The sequence below is a fragment of the Amia ocellicauda genome, chromosome 4 (genome assembly GCF_036373705.1).
Source record: "Amia ocellicauda isolate fAmiCal2 chromosome 4, fAmiCal2.hap1, whole genome shotgun sequence".
NCBI classification, from domain to species: Eukaryota; Metazoa; Chordata; class Actinopteri; order Amiiformes; family Amiidae; genus Amia; species Amia ocellicauda.
The window spans coordinates 16,003,237-16,028,258 of NC_089853.1; the positions used below are offsets into that span (position 1 = coordinate 16,003,237).

Sequence of the window (25,022 nt, forward strand, 5' to 3'; positions counted from 1 at the left end):
AAATGTTAAAAAACATCTAAACGTCTCCCTCTGAGCGATGGATAAGCAAAGGGGCCTGTTGAACTGCCAGGTGTTTTCAGTTCTTTTGTTTTTGAAGAGGGAGAAGAAACGAGCACAAAAGATACTGAGCGACCAGGGATTTTTTTTTTTAAACATTCAAAGGTGTTTTTGGTGGTTGTTCTTTTTTTTTTTTTTATTATTATTATTATTATTATTATTATTATTATTATTATTATTATTATTATTAATTTATTTTGAGTCTGGTCTGAGTTGAAGATTTACCTGCAACTTCCCATGTCTCTAGAGGGACTCAGCGATTGAACCAGTTCGAACAGACTTCAGAAGAGAGCAGCTGGTTTTAAAAAGCGGCATAGAGTTCATTGTGTGTTTGTGTGTTTGATTTTCATGGAATTGTCAGTGGCTTTTTCAAAACTTCGAAAGCAGAGTTCTTGTTTTTATATTCTGTGGCATTTTCATCCCTACCATGCATTACAGAAATTCACTGTTGACTATCCTAAACAAATATGAAATTGCCCATTACCACATGAGGCTTGAAGACCTTGATGGTTTGAAGGCTGTTGTTTGCTGGCTGTGTTTGCCAAACCTGTGTCTGACTGTCTCTCGGGTAGTTGGCAACCCTCAAATGTGTGAATTGAGAAGCTCTACTGAAGAAAATGTTACAAATAAAATACAACAACCATAAAATGACATATTTGAGTGTCAGTGTCACCACCTTCTCCCGTCTCTCTCTCTCTTTCTCCCTCCCTCCCTCTCTCTCATTCCCCCTCTCCCTCTCAGATGAGTGTTTACCTGTCAGGCTCATGATGGCTGATCACTTTGAGACATTGCCTGTCACCGCGCCCGGCCGTTTGTCTTCCAAACGAGCCCTCCACACCTGCGGCCCACGTCCCCTCAGCAGATTTACTGTGTCCATGAGAGAGAGAGAGAGAGAGAGAGAGAGAGAGAGAGAGAGAGAGAGAGAGAGAGAGAGAGAGAGAGAGAGACCGAGAGAGACCGAGAGAGACCCAGTTACTTCCAGGCACTGCTGCTGTTGTGAACAGGTTTCATGACTGAGAGTGTGAAGTTAGGGTTGAGCTCTTGTACAGGCAGCATTGAAAGATCTAATAATGGATTAATTAGAGTTACTACTCTTTTTTATGCAGGAATGGGATTTCTGTAGCTCCACAACCCTTTTATTAAAAGGGCAGCATGTCATAGATCAGGGTTCTTGTTAATCACGTATAGCTGCAGCAATGTGATTTCAGCAGAGTGAAAACCAGAGGTAGGTTTGTCTAATCAGTGGCAAAAGCAAAGGAGGAATAATTTGATGATCTCTTGTTGGTTTCTGTTGCTGTAAAACCATTTCCTCTTTATTCCCCTGCCTAGAGATGTTTGCCTAAAATGTTTTCCTGACTATACCTGTTTCCTAAAGCTGGTCTGATCCAGGTGAGTTACAGAAGCACAGCTTATGAACAGTACCCTAGTGGTGAATGAGAGTAGTGCATCAGTAGTGGGTTTTGTGTGATACTTATGAACTTTTAATTCCTATTTTTCAGCAGCTTACATTTTTTCCTCAAGCACTTGTCTGACATGATCAATTTAAGCATATTGAAAAGGCACAGAACACATAAAAAAACAAGGAATACCTCACGATGTAGAAGCTATGTAGAATTTGCAGATCATGTTATGGATATTTACCTTATTGACCTCAAGGTAAAACTGAAGGTTGGACTCAAGAAACAGGATCAACAGAGTGAACACATGGACAAGGAAAAAAAATGGAGATGATTTACTGATTACCCAGCAGGTGTGCTACATTAAAAAAGGTAATCGTAAGGTTGGTTTTAGAACATAGAGACTGTTGCCTCACAATGGGTTAATTCAAGTAAACCAGAATGTTCCTTGCCTTAGCGTGTGTCTGCGTGGTAATATAAGAGACCGGCCTCAGTTTTGCTAAACATTCAGCTTGCCAGTTGAGTCACCGAGGCCTGTTTACCTTGGCCCAAGGTTGTCTTGCAGTTTCATTAAAAGGCACAAGGGGAGGTCAGTAGCTCGTTGCTGTAAGAGACCTAGAGTCCAGACAGGAAAATATACGATTTTGTCCCCCCGAGATTATTCCTGACATTTTTATTTACTCATGTCAGGTTGGTCAGTTTAGACACTCCAGATACACAATGGACTCTCACAGAATAATCATCAGCTTCTGTTTCAAACCTGTGCCTTGTCAGAATTCCAAACCAAGACACAAGACCGGAGCCTGTATTATATTGCTGTCTAACAAAAAAAATCACATACTAATTTTTGAGTAACCCCCTCCAAGGACTCATTCACTCTTCTCCCTAGGTCAACCCACAGTGTCTTCAGATTTCTGGGTTGAAATGTCAAGTCGCCAGAATCGCACTGTAACCGAGATAGTCAGTCAGCAACAGTGGCAGGCAACTTTCATTTCTGATTTATGTTGAGCAGCTATGGGAGCTTTACTCTTACCATTTGTGTTTTATTTTTTTTCATTATTAGAACGATTCGATGATCATGGAATTAGTTCATTATGAATCACATGGCAGGTAGAAAAACACCAATCCCAGAACAGTGATGGGGTGACAAAATTACTGTACCATTTGTCTTGTGTGTAAATGTCATCTTGAGCATAGAGCTCGTGGAGAAAAAACATTAAACGCTCTCTAAAATGGATGGTCTTATTATTAAAGTTGACCTTTACATTTTGATGAGTCGTTTCTCTGAAGAATATATTGTGCAGAGGAAACTTCGGTGCTACTGCTGAAAGTTGAACAGGCTGCATGGTGGTTTTTAAGTCTGCCCACGTCTCACAATCATATCAATGCACCTCCAGCCGGGCTTTGTAGGGTGGGTGGGCTGAGTATCATACAGAAAGCAAAAGTAGTTTGCTTACTTGTGTCCTTTGTATTGCCATCAGGTTATGTGAAGGGGGGCTCAATGTAAAAGAGAAGTCACTCACAGTTTGCGTCACTGCAACGAGTCGTTTTTAAGAACTGCGCAAGATTACATCTCTCATTCAAATGGAAATACCCTTGACAGCACATGAACTGAAATTGTATGCTTTCTTTTTTCTTCTACCGGCTAATGCTGGATTTTAGTGGCTTATGTCAGATATTGAATACCTTAAACTCGAATCAATGGCAGGCCTACTTCATGCATGTTTATCTCTGCTTCCAGTCAGGTGTAATTAACATGGATCTTCCTGTTCCGGACTGTAGCTTGGATTTCAGTTTTGGATGTCGAAGCGATGCAGAAAAAATGACCACTTGTGTCAAAGGTGTGAGTAGGAAGTAGGGGTAGGTGTTACCACAGCAACAAGCACCCTCATGACAAGGTAGAAAAGGTCACAGAAAACTGCCCTGTGCCCTCAATGCAGGACTGCTTTTCAATTAAACATCCCTTCACATGCCAAGTGCTGTAAAATGAATCCATATCATTTTAAAACCGATTGAATCCCCATTAAGTCCAAATGATTAGTTCCGCGAGCAAGGGATGGAATAAATCAGCTGAAACTCGATTTGATGCAGATGGGGTGAGAGGTGAAGATATTATTATTATTATTATTATTATTTATTTCTTAGCAGATGCCCTTACAAAATATAAGAGCTATACAATGTGCAATAATACAGTGCAGTTCAAGGCATAATACATTTTACAAATTCAGAAGTTACACAAGTGTATACGAGATATACAGTAAACAATATATAAAGTCTTACATCCTAGATTGTGCTGTCTATCTTATTAATGCCCGCCACTCTTCTGCCTTCCCTTGCGTTTCGCTGCTCCTGACACCCCAGCACCAGCAAGTTGTCTTTATTGATTTCCCCGGCCCTCCGAATCTGCCGACTAGCTATTGAATTTGCTGGTTCACAAATAGAGGCTAGTAGCCATGGGAATGAAGTGCTCCCACACTTCCAGCACTTGTGGATGACTGGTTTCAATATGCCCTGACAGAGGCTTACTAATTTCCCTTTGGTCAAGAGCCCCTCGGCCATAACGACTCAATAACTCTGAGCACATGAATGACGGTCCGCTCCCATGAAGCAGTCGCAAACACTGGGAAACAAAACATGTACACCATATTAATAGAGAAGCAGGAGTGGAGTGTATTAAAATGGCCAAATGCTATGGTCAGACACGATGACACGCATGTATTGAACGTGCATTGGCATTTCCAGGCCTTCACATTGAACATCCACTTGTTTAACACTGCTGTTTGTGACATATTCTAATATGTTGGAGAATATATAAAGCCAGCGGCACGGCGCCTCCACTGAAGCCTCCTATACTGCAATCTGGCTGTTATCTGATGCAACTGATGAAAGTAGAACTCCTTAAGGCCATTGCGAGCAAGGGATACTTCCTTGGAACAACACGGCCTGCCTTTGATGTAACTCCTTTCTTCTTATAAAAGTGTGTCAAAGCTCTGCACAATAGAGCTCAAGGTGGAACGCTGCTCCTGCCTTGAAATGAGAAGCCTCCGTTGGGATGGCACGCGACCGCTATCCTGCCCCAGCATCCCGCACGGCGGCCTTGACAACTGCTCCTGCGCTATTTTCAAGTACAGTACATGTCCCCCTGAGCCCTGCTCGATCAGTCTCGGCTGTCTGTTGAGCCTGTTTCCCAGAGAACTGAGAAGGATTCCCCTTCAAGCCATTGTTTTGTGCCTCAAAATGACCCCTGACCCCCCCCTCACCACAGCAGACCATCAGACATAATTAGAGACAAGGTCAGCCCAGGAGTGGCCATTACCAGAGATGGATGTTGTCATTTGGGGGTGGAACTGTCGATGCCCTAAGTGACAGGGAAATCGATTTTGTTGACGGCATCTGGGAGATTATAAGGGGGCGGTTTGGGTTGTTAAGCACAGGGGGTGTAGAGATGCTTAACGTGGCTTTGTTCTGAGAAGCACCAGGAGAGCGGTGGCTGGGGTTGGGGGGGTGCAGAGGGCCTGTGAGGGGGAGGAAGTGCAGGCTAAGAGATGTTAAGTTCGAAAGATTTGCTCCCGCACGGCAGGACATAGCAGGAAACAAGCCTGTGGAAGCTGTTTTTCGATTATGGTGTTTAACTTATTGATTACCGTTTTTTTGTTGTGCCTGTGTGGGAGATCCAACACTTAATCCCCAGTAAATTCCTCACAGTAAACGCAGGCGCTTGTGTTCATAATGTAAGTATTGGTTCTGTTGTTTTAATGTGGCTGGATAGGAAACACTCTAGTCATTATACTGTCAAAACACTGCATATTTAAACAGTTTATTTTTTTATTATTTTATTTTAAAGAATACTTCAAAAAAAGACATGAGGTTAAAATATAGTGGTCCCCTTTGCCTGACCTTTTTCCTGTAAAAGCTTTCAATGACACATTGGGATAAGTAGTAGGTGGGTCCAGACAAATGTATCCCAGCAGTCCCCATTGGCCAGGTCTAGCAATGATAGCTGCACTAAAACACATCCAAATAAATCTGTTACAACATGAGATGATAACCATAGAGGTTAAAGAGATTCTTTTTTTCTCTTCTCGTCTTTACGTCAACCAGGATTATTGTTTTGAGACAATAATGTTTTTGTTTTCCCCCCCTGCATCAACCTTTCCCCCCTTACTGAGATCTTTTCTTTTCTTTCCACAGAAATAGGCTAATGCATGCAAAATGATGCAACAAACCGATACTTTCAGTGAACCAGTGAGACAAGGCCATTACTCCACAGACAAATCCCTAATCTTTGCAAAGCCTGAGAATGTTTTTTAATCCTGTTCCTGGACTGAGTAATTCTAGCCGTACAATGTAGTCTTGTATGGTCATCCATAGCAAGTGTGTGGGGGGGAGCGGGAAGGGGTTTCATATACTGGAGTTGACTCATGCCTAGATTTGGAGCAAGGTGGGAATCATTCAGAGAAGGGAGAGATTAAGGCAATTAACTTGTTTATTGGTTGCGCGCGTGTTTCTGTCCTCCCCGGGGAGTCTGGGGCAAGCTTTCCAACAGTAGCAAAGATACATGGGAAGTAATTGTTGGTTTAGCTTCGTTACCTTTGAAACAAATGAATTTAGTACATTTTTCACCTTCAACCACAAAGCCCTTGCTCTCTTCCTTGTGACACCTGTAATGATTTACAGTGTGGTGGCCTATGTGTTGCATGAGCATGTTTGTGATCTGTGTGTGTGAGTGTGTGAGTGTGTGTGTGTGTGTGTGTGTGTGTGTGTGTGTGTGTGTGTTTGTGTGTGTGTAATTCGTTTTCAGTCAGACCTGTATAGGAATGTAACTGTTTTTTAAATACATTTCCTGATTGGAATCCATCCGTTCATGGATGCTTAAGCTATAATCTGTTAACCCTTATCCAAGTACAATATTGAGAATGTGCTATTGGAGGTCAAAGTTGTGTAATAATTCCCTGTAGAAATCCCAATGATATCCACGTGGGTATTTTCCTTTTCTCTGGAAATCGTCCTCTGAGTTTAAATATTTCCTCTGCAAAAAGGCTCTCATCTCCACCCCAAGGCCAGATTCAAACAATTTTAAAAACCAATTTGGATTCCCTGACCCAAGAAGGCGATACGTTTTTTTTTTTTTTATACACCATGAAAAAATGTATAATTCAGCCTCACCATCATAAATATTTAACCTTTGAAACTAAAACGATGCCCTTTAGATTAAAATTGCTGCCCCCACCCCCATAAGACAGGTGTTGCTTGTTTAGCTCTGCATTTGAGAGGGTGAGAGAAGTATGTCACAAGGGTTGAGAGGAGCACATCTGGGGAAGGTGCATTAGAATTGAACTGATATAGGCCTTGTTTGTGCATGCAAGGCTAGTTGGGTGCTGCTTTATCTTGGAAAGCAGATGTGTTTTCTAAGGCTCACAGGATTCCCTATGTACGGGTCTTCCTGTTCAATCATCTCAAACCATGAAGTCCCTCTCAAACACTGTGAATTGCTGTATCCGAGGAGATTCCAAAGCAACTTTGGAGTCCATGAGTGCCTCTTCAAACACAGGAGCTTGCAAATGAGAAACAGCGTATTGCAACCTCTGTATGCTCAAGAGTATAGGAAATAGCAATAATGCAAAGAAATCGCTCTATTTGGAATCAGGAATTACTTACAGTCGTGAGCTGTCAGCTAGCGAGAGTAAACGGCAGCACTAGATACCGCAATCAGCTGCTATTCTGTTTCCAAGCACTTTCATATTTCTGGAGCAGCCAAGCTTCTGGCTGTAGGTAACTCTCCACCCCTATGCTAATGGCCGATTACAAAACTTAAATATACAAACTGCCTTTTGAATCCCCTCTCACACTGGGAGATTTTCCCGATCAGTAGGGGGACACGTACCCAGGGACACAAATGGCAATTGGGCTTCAAGACATTCAAGACGGAAAACAGGAGACACTTCTTCACACAGAGAGTCGTCACAATCTGGAACAAACTCCCCAGTGATATGGCTGAAGCTGAAAGTTTGGGAACATTCACAAATAGACTGGATAGGATCCTTGGATCACTTAGTTATTAATGGACACCAAACAAGCATGATGGGTCGAATGGCAGTTAGACAGACCTCATCACAGAAATCAAGAGAATGGAGATTAAAGTATTACCTACCTCGCTTTGCAGGTTTTGCCAAGGAAATACCCAGTCAAAGGTAATCCATGTTGTTAACAGGTGCATTTGCATATAAAAACAAACATATGTTCATGCTTTATAGTGGTCAGTGGGTTTATCCATTGTTACAGGATATTAACAGGTTTTAAAGGTTCATATAAATACCGCACCATTTAAACTTGTTTAATGAAATAGCTTTATTTTCATGTAAAGTTATCACTTATTCTTATGCACGGTCGTCTTCCTGGTTGAGGCTTATTCTGACGTGTCCTTAGTGGGTGGCGCGCAGCATCAGAGAAGGCTTTCATGGGGTGGAGCAAACCACTATGTGTTAAGTTAAGGGGGGACACTTGAATTGCTGCTAAAGGTATTAGTATATATATGTAACTCATACTGTGTAAATGTGAGTGGGGTATAAAATGAATGAAATGTTGTTTAAATGTATTTATTGAATTTAAATTATATTAAGATAACATATATTACAATATGTATAGCTATATGGAAGCGTACTTGTGTGGGGTGAATTTGGACCGGTCCAAACAGGGGGAGGGGCATCGGAAAGTTTATAGGACCCCCTTAGGCATCACTGGGGAGTTCTGGTGAGTCTAAGCTCTGTGGAGGTGGTTGTGTCAAGCTGTGTATTAGTTTGATTCAGAATATTCAAAGAAAGAGCATTTTGATTCTGAAAGGTTTAAGCCAAGAATTTGTTTTTTTTGTTTATTTATTTTGTTTGATTTTTGAGAAAATTCGTAATATAGTTAGTTGAAGTTTGTTAGTTTTTTATTTATCTAGGCTGACAGCTTCTGGTTGGCTAGTTCTTTCACACCTTCAATAAACCCTGGGATTTTTATTTAAAACACATTCCCCCCTTGTTGTAATGAGGGCCCAAGCTGCAAAACATCTTAAAGTGGAGAAGCATCCACTTTGAGAGACACGGGACTGTATAAATGTATTGAGACAATGTTCAGTTTGCTGCTCATTAATGGTGGGAAGTAGTGTGATGTCACTCGAGCACAGCACTGCCCCCGCTGATTCTCTCCGGTTGTATCTCGCGCACTGGTGAGAGCTTCTGGCCTCTTCAGTAAGGGCATCTGTGAAGGGGAGTGAGACAAACTACCAGCTGCTTCCTGTCAGAGATGCAAACCCTGGGACAGTCGAAGCTGACGCCAACAAATTCATGTTATTAGTCGGACGTGAGGATCTTTGCTGAAGCCTTTTTTTAATGTTTAATCCTCTATTTATTTCTTTATCAACTTATTTATTTTTAATTACAGCATTTGACCTCGGGGGGATGCTGGGGGATGAAAGAGATGATATTCAATTTAAGACAAGTGAACATCTGTTTATACAAAATGCTTTGCTTAAAAAGACGAAAAGCTTTTTTGTAGTGTCCTTTGATAGCAGAAGATGTATTGTTTATACATATATATACAAAATTGAAGTGCATGTCTTCTGTTTATTGGTTGTACAATTTAATGTTTTCAATTGGTATCCATCTGAAATCCCATAAACAATACATATCTAAAGGATATTTCCAGTTTAATGGAAAGAAAATAAACATCTGCCTTTTTTTTAATTATATTTAATTAATCATATTTCTGGGATCTTGATGTGACAGCTTATGAGAATATTTGGACTTTCATTCCACAGTGTCATGTACCCATAGTACCAATTATTTTGACAGAATTAGAAAATTAATTCCTGAGGGTTAGGTTGGGCCAAGTGCAGTTTCAGGTTTCTGGACTGGAGCGTGACTTCAGCCACAACAGGAACATCATCTTCTGGCCTTCATTGCCACTACCTGAATAAGAGTTTGAATGACTTATTCAAATAGAACTGTCAGTCGTGTCGTACCTTTTGATTTGAGAAACAGGCACCGGATAAGTACTTTGCAACCACCCCCTAGAGTGACGATTCATTGTCCTTGAGGTCTGGATTTGAATTTCAAAAATGTGCTTGCTGCTCAGACTTGGCTCTAAGCATGACAGTGGGGTGCCATGACCAACACCAACACACACACATACACTCTCTCTCTCGGTCTCCATGTGTACACAGTATTACCCATCACTCTTTGCAGGGTACAATGACCGACACCCTGTTGGTTTTGCATTGTTCAACTTGGAAGATCCACAATTGACTGTTCTGGCTGGTCTTTTTTAGGGATCAGTTTTCTAACTGGCAGTAAAAGACTACAATTACTGTCCAGAATGGGGAAGACTTGCACTTAAGTTAATTAATAAATGAGTCCCTAGTTTATGCTAGTCCTAGTCCAATGTCACAGCATTTCCTGTCAAATGGTATAGATCTTCACTATACAAGGGTGTAATATTATCGTATACACGTTTAATATTATTACATACACAATGTACAGATACACACAAACAGTATGTCTCCAAAATGTTATTTTTGTTACAAGGACCCAGAGAGTACAAACTGTCATCTGCACCCCGTTACCAATGTAGACGACAAGCAATAAATGTGTCTAGATCTCGGTCTGATATAACGTCAGGAAGATGTCTGAACTGAAGCTATACAGTCTCATTTCCTCACACATTCCTGATTGTCTATTTGTTTCATAGAATTGCACTTTTTTTGTATCATGCACTAATGTATTGAATTAGCAATCTGTGTGCATATTAAATGCATTTGTGCACATCTTTTTTTTTATTGTGTGGTTCTTTTGAACATATGTCATTTTCCATGTGCAGTGTTGCATACCTCCAGCGATACAGCTGTTAGTGAATATGATGGGTACCTAAGGCTTATGGGATTTTGCAATGCAATATACATTACTACCAGCCAGTGAATTAGGTCCTCAGTCTTCTTACAGTGTACGTCTGTACAGGCTGTGCCATATCTACCTCAGAGCCAGTATCTATTCATATGCATATGCTTATCCATGTATTATACACCGATCAGCCATAACATTATGACCACTGACAGGTGAAGTGAATAACACTGATAATCTCGTTATCATGGCACCTGTCAGTGGGTGGGATATATTAGGCAGCAAGTGAACATTTTGTCCTCAAAGTTAATGTGTTAGAAGCAGGAAAAATGGGCAAGCGTAAGGATCTGAGCGACTTTGACAAGGGCCAAATTGTGATGGGTAGACGACTGGGTCAGAGCATCTCCAAAACTGCAGCTCTTGTGGGGTGTTCCCGGTCTGCAGTGGTCAATACCTATCAAAAGTGGTCCAAGGAAGGAAAAGCGGTGAACCGGCGACAGGGTCATGGGCAGCCAAGGCTCACTGATGCACGTGGGGAGCGAAGGCTGGCCCGTGTGGTCCGATGCAACAGACGAGCTACTGTAGCTCAAATTGCTGAAAAAGTTAATGCTGGTTCTGATATAAAGGTGTTAGAACACACAGTGCATCGCAGTTTGTTGCGTATGGGGCTGCGTAGCCGCAGACCAGTCAGGGTGCCCATGCTGACCCCTGTCCACTGCCGAAAGCGCCTACGATGGGCACGTGAGCATCAGAACTGGACCACGGAGCAATGGAAGAAGGTGGCCTGGTCTGATGAATCACGAGTTCAAGGTGTTGACTTGGCCTCCAAATTCCCCAGATCTCAATCCAATCGAGCATCTGTGGGATGTGCTGGACAAACAAGTCCGATCCATGGAGGCCCCACCTCGCAACTTACAGGACTTAAAGGATCTGCTGCTAACGTGTTGGTGCCAGATACCACAGCACACCTTCAGAGGTCTAGTGGAGTCCATGCCTCGACGGGTCAGGGCTGTTTTGGCAGCAAAAGGGGGACCTACACAATATTAGGCAGGTGGTCATAATATTATGGCTGATCTGCGTATAGTAGAAATAAAAATAAACATTTTTATCACAGATTCCAGGTCTGAAGAAGATCATCTGGCCTCATATTTCCGTCTGCTTGTCTCCTCACTCCTCATTCATCTCAGAGTTTTTCTTCTCCCCCCTGATATCTGACACAAATCATCTGCATCAAGAGTCTGAGAGGAAGGAACACCGATGCTTGTTTAAACTGGCTCCTGAAGTGTTGATTAGTGACTCTGAATTAGGCAGATTATTATCAAGCCAGGGCTCTCTGTCACAACTTCCCACCATTGTCAGCTTGCTGGACCATTAACAGGAGACTTCATAAACTGGCACTTCCAAGTATGATACCTCTCTGTGTATTAGGATGTGACAACAGTCTCTGGTAGTTTCTTATTCCTCAAAATGAAATGAAAAACAGTAGTCATGCCTTTCTTGTAGTTTTAAACCTCTCTCCCTGGATCACCCAACTTTCACCTCAGTGTGGAATTCTGCCTCACTCACCAGTAGGATTTTTCTGAACAAGTGGGACAACTACAAGGAGAAAAAGGGGCTCCATGTGTTTTTTGTTTGTTATTTTCAACTGAGGTGATCTTTCAAGCTGCACAGTTGAGTACCTTTTCAACATATGCAGAAACCGAACACTTTTTACAGCAATTGGCAGTAAGGAATCGATCTGGAACACGTCAAACAGCAGGAAAACCCAGAGGGGATTTCCAGTCATTTGAAAGACGGGCTGTGTTTCTCTGAAAAGAATACTATCTGTTCTGAAATTGTATATTGGAAGCTACAGACAGTTTGTCTGGCACTAGATGAACAGCATAGTTGGATAGTAATAAGCAGCAAACAGACAGGACAATATATGTGGAGTGAGATTTTTTTTTTTCCACCAGGAGCATCATAAATGAAAGTATTTCTCTGGTTATGGTCTCCTAAGTCATCCTGAAATTACTCACTACTGTGAAGGTTTTGCAGTTCAGCTCAGACTCCCATTGTAATATAAAAAGAAAAAAATGCTGTGGGTGTCCTTAATTAGTATTGGGTATGAAAAAGTCAACACCCTCCACAGTGCACACATAATGTACATCTACAAAAGCTCACAAAGGTAATATGCTTGGATGGAAAAAGTATTGTGTATGAGAAGCTTCCAACAGAGAGAGATGTGGGCACAAAGCTGCCTGTTGCTGTCCAGTTGACAGCACTGACCTGGGGGTCTGGCCAGTACAACATGTGCCATGATGTGTCAGCCTATCTCTCCCTCCCTGGTTCTGGAGATCTGCCCCTCCCCCCCTTGTGGATGGTAATTGGCTAAGTAATGCCATCAGCCCCCTGGGACGCGGCCTAAGCTGGTACCTCATTACAAGTTTGGAGGCCAGGAACCCGCCGCTTGCTTACTCTTTGATCTTGGCAGATCTGGTATACAGTCGGATTTGATGGTGGCTGGCTCCTGCTGGGAGAGGACTGTGATCTGGGGGCCCGGCACGGCTCAGGGAGGCAGGGACTGTGATTCCTGATGGCAGTCTCCCCTTTAAGGGCTTTGGAGACTCAGTTGGTTTGCGTGGCTCTCTTTGTGCCAGAAAATCCTCGGCCACTTCATCTCCCCCTGTGGCTTTATTGGACATAAGGCCACCTGTTTCAGATTGCCCCCGTACCGTCCAGCTTTAGGAGAAAGTGTCCTGGGAGCATGGTGTGCCTTCCAGGGCCACTTTGTGTAATTGTTGCCGGATGAGATGAATCATCATAATACTTCTGCTGTGAACAGTTGCCTCTAATAACAGTCAGTGTGTTCTGTTGACTCAACTGTGACTATCCTGTTAGGAGTGAGCGCATGCCCTTCTCTATAAAGTTACAATATTTTCCGTGATGCACAGGAAGATGTGCTCGTCCATCACAGTCCAGCGGATAGGCAAATTTGTCAGAATGACTGGGACAGATCAATAGGTCATAAGGAAAATAACAAATTATTTAGACTTTAATTTAAAAGTTGAGTTATAAATTGCATTTATTTGTCATGCAGGCACCCTTTGTTTGACATCAGTGCTTAAAGCTTTGCCTCTTGCACTAGACTTTGGGCTGGATTAAATCAAAACTTTGACCCACCCGTTAATAGCAAACTACAAACCTGTACATCATAGCGGTTACATTTATTATTAGAAGAAAGTGGCCTCTTACTAAAAATGAAGCCGCAACTGAGTACAGTTCTCTAGTTTTCTATTAGCGGGTGGGTCAAATTTTGATTTAATCCCGGCCTTTACCCTTGTTTTATGCTAGAGTTTGAGACACAGTTGTATTGCAGTGGATCAGTACTTGTTATTTGTTTACACGTTTAATTTTATTCAGATAGCAACAAGTTTCTCTCTCTTCTTGTTTAAGCCACCATATTGAGGGAAACCTGTATCGATATATAACCAAACAGGCATAATCTGTGGGAAATATATAGATAGATATAGGCCTATATACTTAATGTTATAGATTATTATAAATGCTTATTCTAGTAACAGTATTATTACTGTTAGTACTTAAGACAATGTTTCTTTATTTGTAATTGATATTACTTTCAGAAGGAAATTGTCTTAGCTCTAACGAGTACAGTTTAGTAGTACAGTACATCTTTTGAACTCTTTTCATCTTTCTTCTTTTTCACCCCAAGAACCAGTTCTGAAACATCTGCATGTACAGTAGATTGCCATCTTAAATGTGTGTTGTGACGATTCTATGAGCATCTCTACTGCTGCATGTGGTGTTTTATAGCACAATATGAGTACACCATCTGCATCCTGGAATTACACAATAATTGAGCATAATAAATTGCATTAACTCCAATAAAAAAAAAAAAGAAAAAAGCCTATTTACCTTCTACATTTGTTTAATTGCAAATAGCTGCCTGCCACCTCTGTGTCAGCCTGAGAAACACATTAGGGAATAAAATTAGTTGGCAATAAAGCAATACCCCCCCCCCGCCACACACACACACACTCCATATATTCTCAAACTTGCACTGTTCTCAGGGATGTACAATGGAGGTATTTGACTCTGAGCTCAGAAGAAATACTCAGATCTACCCAGAACCAGGGTTTTCTGACTGGAGCAATGGAGACAAGGTACCAGTACATAGTTGACACGAATGAGATAATGTGCTGGTGACTTCTAAATGCAGTGATGCTCGTCATTGCAACTGTGTTGCAGTCATGTGAATTATGGAATGGTGGTGATGGGCCTTCAACCTAGTAAATATATTGTGAACAGCTATCTTTCTGGCTTTTTACCCATCATCTCACTACTTTTGGAATGCTAGTATAGTTTGAAGTATCTGGTTTCACGTTCAATTTGTTTTGTTTTGTTTTGTTTGTTTGTTTGTCTTTAGAGCTACAAATCCGCAGTGAAATTTGTTAGTCGTTTCTCCGGGCTCTGTCAGAGTTTGGATGAAACCATTATCTGGTGCAATGGTTTTTACAGCTGCCAGCACAGGAATGCATAATGCAGTGGATGGAAACCTCATATGTTTACAGAATTGCAATGAGCTAAGAGTTCTATAATTGGCACAGTCATTTACACTGTTCCATACAGGAAATGTACGCTACACAGAACGCGGTGCAGGGTAAATGGCGTACAATAACTGAAGAGCAAGAAAAACATAATGATCTATCCATCAAATAACCAATTTAGCTTAACGTCACCTTTGACACTCACAAGATCGGAAATGTATGGAAAGCTAATGAACACCATTCAAACGCTGGGTCCGAGAACTAAACGAGTTTGAACGCAAAGCTACCAGTCACTCAGCTTCACTGATGGGAAATGTTTCAGTGAGAAAACTATACGTTAACAGCTGTAGGAACTGTCTGACAGTACTGTGAGGAGTGCAATGCAATGGCCGACTTGGTTTCCTCAGGTCTTACTAAGAGCAGTTAAATAGCATAACAAGGACAGTGTAAATACGGGGTACTTATAAACTTATTCTATTCTATTCAAACAACTGGAAAGCAATAATGCTGCACAGCGGAGAGGTTTAGTTTAGAGCTAGGGTCATGTGGAGAATGGTCTGATGGACAAAATCTGTTCACCCCAAAGAATGGCTCAATGTGACCAATATTTGTACCATAATGGCTTGATGATATAGAAGGCCATTGAACAAGGTTACATATTTGCTGTTAAAGATGGCAGTATGTTATTTAATGGCATGTTCCCCACAACACAATTTGTATAGCCTACAAAACCAATTGAATCGCTCCACTGTGCACAGTTTTCTCAATACAGTACTTGGAATAGGCAAAGTCAATTTACATGTCACCCTTTATATGGAATTGTAGTATTTTGTTTTGTGCTCCATTAAAGCTTTAAAAGAATCATTCAGGGAAAACAATGTCAGAATAAATACATTAAAACTACCTGGTTAAAAAAAAAAAAAAAAAAAAAAAAACGGTGCATGCAACATTATGCAACGCTATTTGTAGAGCAAACTGAACAGGGCTCACTGAGTGACATTTGTGGAAATGGGTCATTAGAGCAATGCCCTTTCCTCAGGAGGGCTCCCGAACAGAAACAGTGTGACTTCAGCTGCGATTCCTCCTACCGCTTCTGCATGGAGAGGTTAAGGATGTCATTAGCAACCTGATCTCCACCTCAGGAATAGTTAATGACATGGAAAACGAATAAAACCAAATGAGACCTGCCTTTCCACCCACTGCTTTCTGCTGGTTTCGCAGAACACTCCTGCCCATTCCTCAGGACTCTCCGTGTCGTCAAGCACAGCCAGACCCACAGAGTCCAGAAATGCTCTTTTCGGCAGTGCGTGGAGGTGCTGATTCTCATACCTTCACCCACAGAGAGAGGGAGAGAGGGAGAGAGTGTGGATGGGTGATGACAGGATGACATACCACGATCACAAGCTGAGGCCAGGCTGCAGTATTAATTCGTTTCCATCGCAGTGAGATTCACTTCAAGCTCTTGGATGTATCTGATCCTTCGTGGCAACCTGTGTTTGAACCAGTTGACCAGTTTTTGCATTAGGTTTGTCTGACATACTCCTGCTGCTTTAGAGGTTTAGTTTAGAAGATCGGCTATAATGACAGACAATGAGCAGCTCACTCCTATGCAATCTCCAAGGCAAGCCAATGTCTTCATCAGGGCAAAGGGCAATTATGGAAAAAGAATATTGAAAAAAAAATATATATACAGTGAGGGAAAAAAGTATTTGATCCCCTGCTGATTTTGTACGTTTGCCCACTGACAGTCTCCAGACCTTAATCCCACAGAAAATCTGGAGAGGGAGCTGAAGGTTCGAGTTGCCAAACGTCAGCCTCGAAACCTTAATGACTTGGAGAGGATCTGCAAAGAGGAGTGGGACAAAATCCCTGCTGAGATGTGTGCAAACCTGGTGGCCAACTACAAGAAACGTCTGACCTCTGTGATTGCCAACAAGGGTTTTGCCACCAAGTACTAAGTCGAAGGGGTCAAATACTTATTTCCCTCATTAACATGCAAATCAATTTATAACTTTTTTGAAATGTGTTTTTCTGGATTTTTTTGTTGTTATTCTGTCTCTCACTGTTAAAATACACCTACCATTAAAATTATAGACTGATCATTTCTTTGTCAGTGGGCAAACGTACAAAATCAGCAGGGGATCAAATACTTTTTTCCCTCACTGTATATATATATTTGTCCATACTGAAGAGACTGCAGGGCAAGAACATTTGAATAAGTAGCCTTTGAGATTGCTTCCATGTACGATTTTAAATTCCTTTTTTTGGCCCCTAGAATTTGTCACTATTTTGGTGTGCGCACACCTTTTTCACCTTTCTGTTTGTACTAATTTATTTTCAGAACCACTTCCTGCTGCTTATATATAAAAATGTACAATCAAGTACAAGTTTGTCATTGTCGCGGGTAGGTGAACATTTTGATTTTGGTCTTGCAGGCCAAGGCCAATTCAATTTATAAGCACCCTGAAATTGAAGAGCTGAATCTTCCTCCCGGGCTTATTTCCAAGTGTAGGACTTTTGAATGTCCTTTCCGTGCCTTGTCTACATGCGCACAAGAGTGCTTCAGTCTAATTTAGTTTAATTCAACAGACCATTACTTCCTGCACTATCATACTGCCGAGCAGCCAGCATGCGCCTGAGATCAGTATTGTTTGAGTGACATTGGCCAAGACCGCACAAAAGCAGATCCCCCCCCCCCCCCCCCTTGGCCCCCCTTGGGAAAGGCTAGCACACGCTGGGGAACACATTGCAATAGGACTTGGAGGGGCGACACCGCCTGCCCCCTCTCCTTAACTATTAGCCAGATCAGTGAAGCAGAGGACCAGCTCATCAGCTTGCGGCTTCCATATCAGCGAGGTTTAATTGGCACTAGCAAGCTTGAAACGAGGCCTTGGCCTTGAGAGTTGGCAACCAGTGTCCTCCGCAGTGTGTACCACCGTCCAACCTGGTGCTGAGAGAGACTTGGAGTAACAGTGCTGTCCCCCCCGCCATAAGAAACAGTGCTTGTGTCTCCTACAGCTCATGTATGAAAATAGAGTATGAAAAGAAATAATTTCCACTCTAAATGGTCTACTGTGGTTTGGGTTATTGTAATAGGTGTCATGGCAACTAAAAATATTACCTTTTTCAGTTAGATAATTGAGAGAGAAAGTAAGAATCCATACCATTTAGCCCCCCCACCCCGAATTTTCTTTCATTAAGTAAAGTACTATTCCTGGTTTCAGGAGCACTGCAGAAAAAGAAAAACGATTGTTGAGAAATTACCCTAAATTGCAGTCAAAGATGATAAAGGTGCTACAGAGGCTCTTTTCCTGCTCTGTACTTTCATATGCAGGCTTTTTAAATGCAATATGTTTACACTAACTTTATTTTTTTTACTGAAAACTATTAAACTGCTGCTCTCATTAAAGTTTGGTCTGTATCTCAAGAAGCAAAATAAAATAAAATGAATAAATAAAAAAAGATTATCACCCCTTATATGTAATATCACTGGTGGTGATTGTGATGATTAGAACACAGACGAGATGAACATGCATAGCAATTTGCAGAATTAATATACAGCTTTCAGTTCAGAGCGAAGGCTAACCCTGGAGCAGAACAATTTGAAGACTAGAAAAGGGAGACAGTGTTGGCATGTCTCTAGGCAATTTCCTCCAGCCTGTATATTTTTCTAAGCTTATTTGCTGAATCGGAAGCCCGGCCTTTAAGAGCAGTTGTGGTCATGTGGCTAGTGAGATAGGGCCCAACCTCCTCTCCTGGAAAAGATGTTCACAGTGTAACCGATGTGTTTCCGACGGAAAAAGTAACGGTCCGCTCTGGGTTTTCGTTCTGATTATTCACGCACAGTGCATCTGGGACCGACACATTTGTCTGCTGTACAGATTTCACTGTATTATTATAGAATATTATTAAGCAGCTTGGCTGGTTTTGGCCTGTGATTTTGAAGCTCTTTGTCTCCACTTAGCTGTAGATTAAGCACATTTGTTGCTACATTATGCAGCAGGGTTGTCGCTCTGTTGGCATGAAGTGAAATATGAGGCAAAAACAGACAAACTTCCAGTATGTCTGATGTTCCCCTTCAGAAGAGAATGGTCCCTTCTGAACAAAATTGCAAAACAGAGGTTTTATCTCATTGTTTTGGTTGAGCATGTTACTTTTTAACTCTGCATCATCCAGGAGGCAGTTGGGGGGCACCGCACAGCTTCATGAATTTCACGTCACCGATCCTTTTCATCTATAGGTTTCCTTTCTTATGGGGCTTTGCACTGAGAGTTCATTACATTCCCTATGTGTCTATTTTTCGAATATAAAAGGAAGCTTAGCTGTCTTTGTTGTGAGGGAAAATGGGGAAATGTAGCCACTAAAAAGGGCCTGTAAAACAGTTCTGTGTGATCAGTAACTGCATGGAATGAGTCAGACCTCAATTCAATCACTAATAAATATATTCGATTTAAAGATGAGATGTTTTTCTGCTTATTTTGAATAATTCATTTACTGGGCTGAATACTTTTGTTTTTGTGAGGAAGTAAATGGATCGAAAGACGGGGAAACTTCTGTTCATAGACAGTATAGCTTTTCAGAGTGGAGGAATTGCACTTCTCCACCAGCACAGCGAGCAGCAGCACGGTTCAGAGGACGAGGCTGTGATCTGTTACGACACCTAACTGCAGTGTGGTGCCATGTTAGCTACCTTGTCTGTAGAAGATAATGAGCAAGGTATAGTAAGCTTGATAGCAGTCATTACCATAGGATTAGCCTGGTTAGCACGGGCATATTCCCAATGATACGATTATTAATATAAACCTAATTATTGGTGTGCAAAAAAAAAGGCAGATAATAAAAGCCTGAATTTCAAAGGGCTGGGGAGAGGTATTCCTTGCATTTGATAATGATGTGTACAGTATTACTTTCTTGGCCTGTGAGCAGTGTTCTCTAGCTTGATGGAGTCTGGGTATTTCTCAGATGCCAGAACCATACAGAATATACACAGTAGTATGTGTGAAGATTTTTTGGTACAACAGACAGTGACTGCCACAAAGTATAGATTTGCAGATAGAACTTTGTAATACTGCAGATGTCTAATATAAACAACGTACAGTTCACCAAATTTGAATTACTATTATAATTACAATTTCATCAGCATGAAGATAATAGCGAAAAGTGTTTTAACCAACCTACTGAAATTAAACCAAATAATACAACTGTTAAAAAATGTGCCCGAGACCTGATAGTAGTGGGTCAGAAAGGCTGGGGACCAGAGCTGTAGGCATCTTCCTAAATTTAACATCCCAGGGCAGATGATTACATGACAGAAATCTGAGTCCCTTTTGATGTAAACAGGAAGTGAATGTCTGCACCACATTAGCAGTCACAGCAGACTAAACCTTCTGCAGATTTCGCAAAGAACAAGCTGATGAAGTGTATTTTTACTGAAAAATGCATTGTTTTAGAATTGGGCTTATCTATTAAAAGCCTTTGCTCGGAGCAGAGATTGAACCACAATCTAGAAGGCACTGGTTCCTTTCTTGTCATTGTCATGGCAGACAGTGACTGGGATTCCCACAAGGACCAAGCACTGTTGGGGTTGACGGGGAGGGGGGTTTGAGGTCAGCTAGGGTTACCTGGCTTGCCGCACAGTGGAAGCTCCTGAGTCTTACCAGGCCCCAGCAAGAGCTACATTAGTCCTCCCCCACGCTGCTGCAGCTCTGCGGTTTGTGCTGTGGACTCGATGTACAATGCAGCGGATGGCTCGACAGCTTAGTTTTGTAAGCGGCTTACGTCTCTCCCGCACTGGTACAGGTCTTTCACACTGCTGTCAAATGCATCCCAAAATGTCTCATGGGAAATCAATAGTTTATGCTGAATCTCTCTTACTTAGTTATATCTCAGTACGACTCACAGTGTGGCACCATGCTTTTGTGTGTTTGTGTGATCTATATGTATAACTATACTATCTATCTGTCTGTTGGTCTGTCATACTGTCTTTCCATCTGTCTGTTTCTCTCTCATACATACATTTATATATGCAAATGTATATAGGTAGGTATGTATGTGTTTATGACTGTTTTGTGTATGATTACACTAGAGAAAGGCAAACCCTAATCGAATTTCCATACACACTTTACTTGCTGTCTTTAACTGACAAGCCCCAACTTCCTGTCTCCCTAGCTGTTGACCTTTGTCTCCCTGTATGAGCTCTGATATGAGGGCATGCTGTGCCGGGTCACAATTCCTGGCCAGATTGTCATTGTTCGAAAGCCATCCCCTTCCTCCTCCTGTGACAAGGTGTCTGTCTCCGAACTCCTCTGTGACGTTCTTGTGACGCCCACTTTGGCTCACCCAGCTTCCAGGTTCAAGAAGAGAAAATGCACAGTTTCCAGCCTCTGGCTTTGCACACAAACATTTTTTAATTTCATTTATTTATCTTTCTTTTCCTCTCTCCCTCTCTTTTTTTTTTCCCTTGCTGAGGCTTTGATTAATGAGCCTTGCAGTTAATGAAGCTGAGAGAGTAGCAATTAAGCAGGTTGAGTGGGAAACCAGTAAGTTATAAGATTTTTTTTTTTTTTTTTTTGCCCCTTGACAAGCTCTATAGGCCAAACACTTCCCTGGCAAGGTTACAGTTTATTTAATCTTCAATGTGTCCTGAGCTGGTGTCTAGGTCTTTATTTATTTATTTATTTATTTATTTGATTTTTCTTTCATGCCACCAATCAACCACACTTGCAGTGCTGGGTACAGCTGTAGCGTTTAACAGCCAAAGTCAATGTCAAACACAGGGCATGGATTCCACTTCAGCATTGGACTGGCACAGCTTAAGGATGATTAATGTTTTTGGGGGACACTTTCCCCTGCCCCAGCATTGTCACTGATGTCCAGCAATTTAACATTTTAGGTTAAATCAAGAAGACAGCTGAAAAAGCATGATAGATCGCTTGTTGATTCTATACCCTCACCATCTGTGTTTGCGATGTGCTTCATACACCCACTGTTCCTTGTCTTTTCCTTCTTATTTTCCATCACTACCTACGCATGAGCACTGAACTTCTATAAACATCTCCCATTTCTCATGGGGGTATCCTTGTATTACCCTTTGCAAGTCCTACTGATGGCCAAGGACTTCCTTATTTTCTCATCAATCTCTACATTGCACAATGGTTTCTGTTTTGGAGGGGTTCGGCCGTTATGAATTATGAAAGTGCTATATTGCTACAGTAGGTTTGGATCATAATGTCTATCTGCAGCTGTTTCAGGAATGGCTGTACATTGTGTTCCCTTACAGATATGTGTGTATAGCATGTTAATATGTTACAAATAAATGGTTTCACTTGATGGGAGCATGGCTTTGGTTTGTAGTGACTGAAATACACCTTTTCACCCCAAATTTGCAGCACTGGTGATGTTCCTATGTAAATCCCATGCTGTTTTTTTATTGTTTCATCTCCTTTTCTTACTGGTGTAAATGAAAGTGTTGGAGTGAAGTCTGCACATGTTTCGGATGTAGTCTACCTGACACAACTGGGCAAACGATATTAACAATGACTGATATTCTTCTTGACATGAGCGCTGTAAAGTTTTGCTCTCTAGAAGTACAAATGGTGGAAGTAGAAGAGTACAGTCAGTTTGTTTTTATGTCACATCCCAATCATTTTAGAAGTTTGTTTATTGTACGCTTTCAAAAACTGTACCAGCCAAAGAACAACAACGCTGTTGCAGATTTTTATTTTCACATATTTTTCTCCGTAAATAAGTTTGGTGTAGTTTCAAAACAGTGCCAGATCTAGCCACTCTAGCAATAATCAAATACAGACCATTGTGCGGCAGGGAGGTCTTTTGGGATGGAGGCTCTAGTACAGTAGAGCAAGACGCACAGCCAACTGAGGTTAACACAGAAAGAATTAAAGAAATTACAAATTAACAGGAGGAGGGTTTAGGTCATTTACAAGAAGCCTCTTCCCTTGTGTTCTTTGCCGCTGAAACAAAACACGAAGACTACCTAATAATGGTATTTTTTTTCCTCCCTTTTTTCCCCTTGTCTTTTTAATCCTGTTGTTGACAAAGGCTACAACAGTTCTAATGAATTTCCGTGCAGTGGCAACACACAGGGATCGCAGCGGCGTGATTAATGAAACTAATTATGCTGCTGTTGGAACACGGAGGAACGCACAGCTGAGCCCAGGAGTGTGTTGCGAGCCCACTGCGCTGCCTGGCGTGTACAAATGGTGCACTGGAGAGGGGAGAGGGACGTTGGGGAGGATTGAAGGTGCACTGCAGAGGGGGGAAGGAGATCTGAGAGGGGAGAGGGAACAGTGTAGAGGGGGAAAAGGCGAAGGGTAGTGACCTGACTCCCTGCCCACGGCTGGTCACTTTTGTCTTCATCATTCTGTGAATAATTTTTATTATAGATTCTTTACATTTTTCTCTATATATTTTTATTTCTTTTTTCTCCTGTTTCTCCTCTATCTTTTTTTAAGAAACCATATTTGTATTGTGTTCTTTCTGTCCAGAAGTCAACTCCAAGTGAACTGGAGTTCAATGTTTGGTCACCCTTCCCTCGTTATTTCTCTTTCCCTGCCTTTCTGTACTGTTGAATCTTTTTGGGTGGGTATTTTTGGTCAAAAACCAAAGGAAAAAGTGCAGCAACAGAACAACAACAAAAAAACAGTGCATTCAGTTTCAGCGCTTCCCAATATAAACACTCGAGGTATCAACTGGCTTTATTTTTTATTTTATTTATTTTTTGGTAAAGGCACAGAACTGTCATTGAGCTGAATGTGTGTCAGATTCTGTTCAGAGATGATAAGGTTCAAAAGCCTCTGCCGTTTGAAAGATTCTGGTTCCTGTGCCTATTTTCAAAACAATTGTGCTTTGTTTATAAGATGTATTGCTTTGAGCAATACTTATTCCCCCTGCCATATTTATGTTGTATTCAACTTTCAATCTCTGTGCTGTATAATTAAATTGCTGTTGTTGGTGCATGTTTTTTTTTCCTCTTTGTTCGCTAAGATTTTTTACCTTTGGATTGGTTTTGAGTTTCATGTTGCCTCCAGTTAAACTGTGGTTATTGCCAAAGTTAGGCCATCGTGTGAGGTTCATGCAGCTGCTGTATAAATGTCTTTCTGATGTTCCTGAAGCAGTCTGGAAGATGTTTCCCTAATATGTGTGGCAGCCTCTCTAATGCAGTGGGTTACAGTGTGTAATGAGAAACAGCATGTGGTGCTGGCTGACTCCATCGAATCACAGCTAAATTTGAGCAAAACACGTGTGGTGTTCAGGCCCGTGATTCAAGACGAAGGGATAGCTTACCAAACTGGAAAATGACCTGGGGGTGTAAAGAACTCAGAGGGACACATAAATGTGTCTTTTTGTTTACACACAAAATAGCAGAACTAATGAGAGGAGAAGCTAACAAACATTTCGACTTTTAGGACTCTCTCTTTCTCTAGTTCTACTTTTGGTGAATAACTTTCAAGTGTTCAAAGTTATTCAAAGCAGTGGATAGAGATTATTAGAACCTTTGGTTTGTGTCGTCATGTTGGTTTTTTTTGTTTGTATTTCCGTCCAGGTTTTACTGAATTTTCCAAAGAGAATCAGATATTTTTATAATGTTTTTTTTTTTTTCCTTTCAAGTACCTCTTGATAAATCTGTTCCTTTAAACACAGGCTTTCAGAAACAAAAATATATATTTAAACAGTATATTTTAAGAATAGCCCTATTAGTCCACCCCCTCTACCATTGCAACCCTAGTCCTGGTTAGCCACAGTCTTTCAGGATTCGTACATGTCAATCAGTGCCTGCTGTTGACCTTAATCTTGCCTAATTCAATGCTAATTATTGAAATAGCCTGAGTATGCACTGGTGGGAGATGCTCTGGGAGCAGCAACCCATGTTCCTAATGAGGACGAGTCTTGCTTACATAGTGAGCCTTTGCAAAGTGTATTGAAATTTCTTTCTGTCCACTAGTTTCTTTAAGATCCCCAAATATCCCGTCTTCTGCTGTTTCTCACACCTCTGTTTCTGTTTGTGTTTTTCTTCAGGTGGAGCGGGAGATCGCCATTCTGAAGCTCATAGAACACCCTCACGTTTTAAAGTTGCACGACGTCTACGAAAATAAAAAATATTTGTGAGTATTGCCCCAGCCGCC

At 41.5% G+C, this 25,022-nt stretch overlaps 1 protein-coding gene across 1 annotated transcript in view; it reads left to right on the forward strand.

The window, feature by feature from the left end:
• brsk2b (BR serine/threonine kinase 2b) overlaps positions 1–25,022 on the forward strand; it is a 285,057-nt gene that overhangs the window by 159,381 nt on the left and 100,654 nt on the right. Inside the window, exon 3 of the mRNA XM_066701102.1 lies at positions 24,916–25,001. Within this exon, the coding sequence (XP_066557199.1) occupies positions 24,916–25,001 (86 nt within the window). The remainder of the gene's footprint in view (positions 1–24,915; positions 25,002–25,022) is intronic.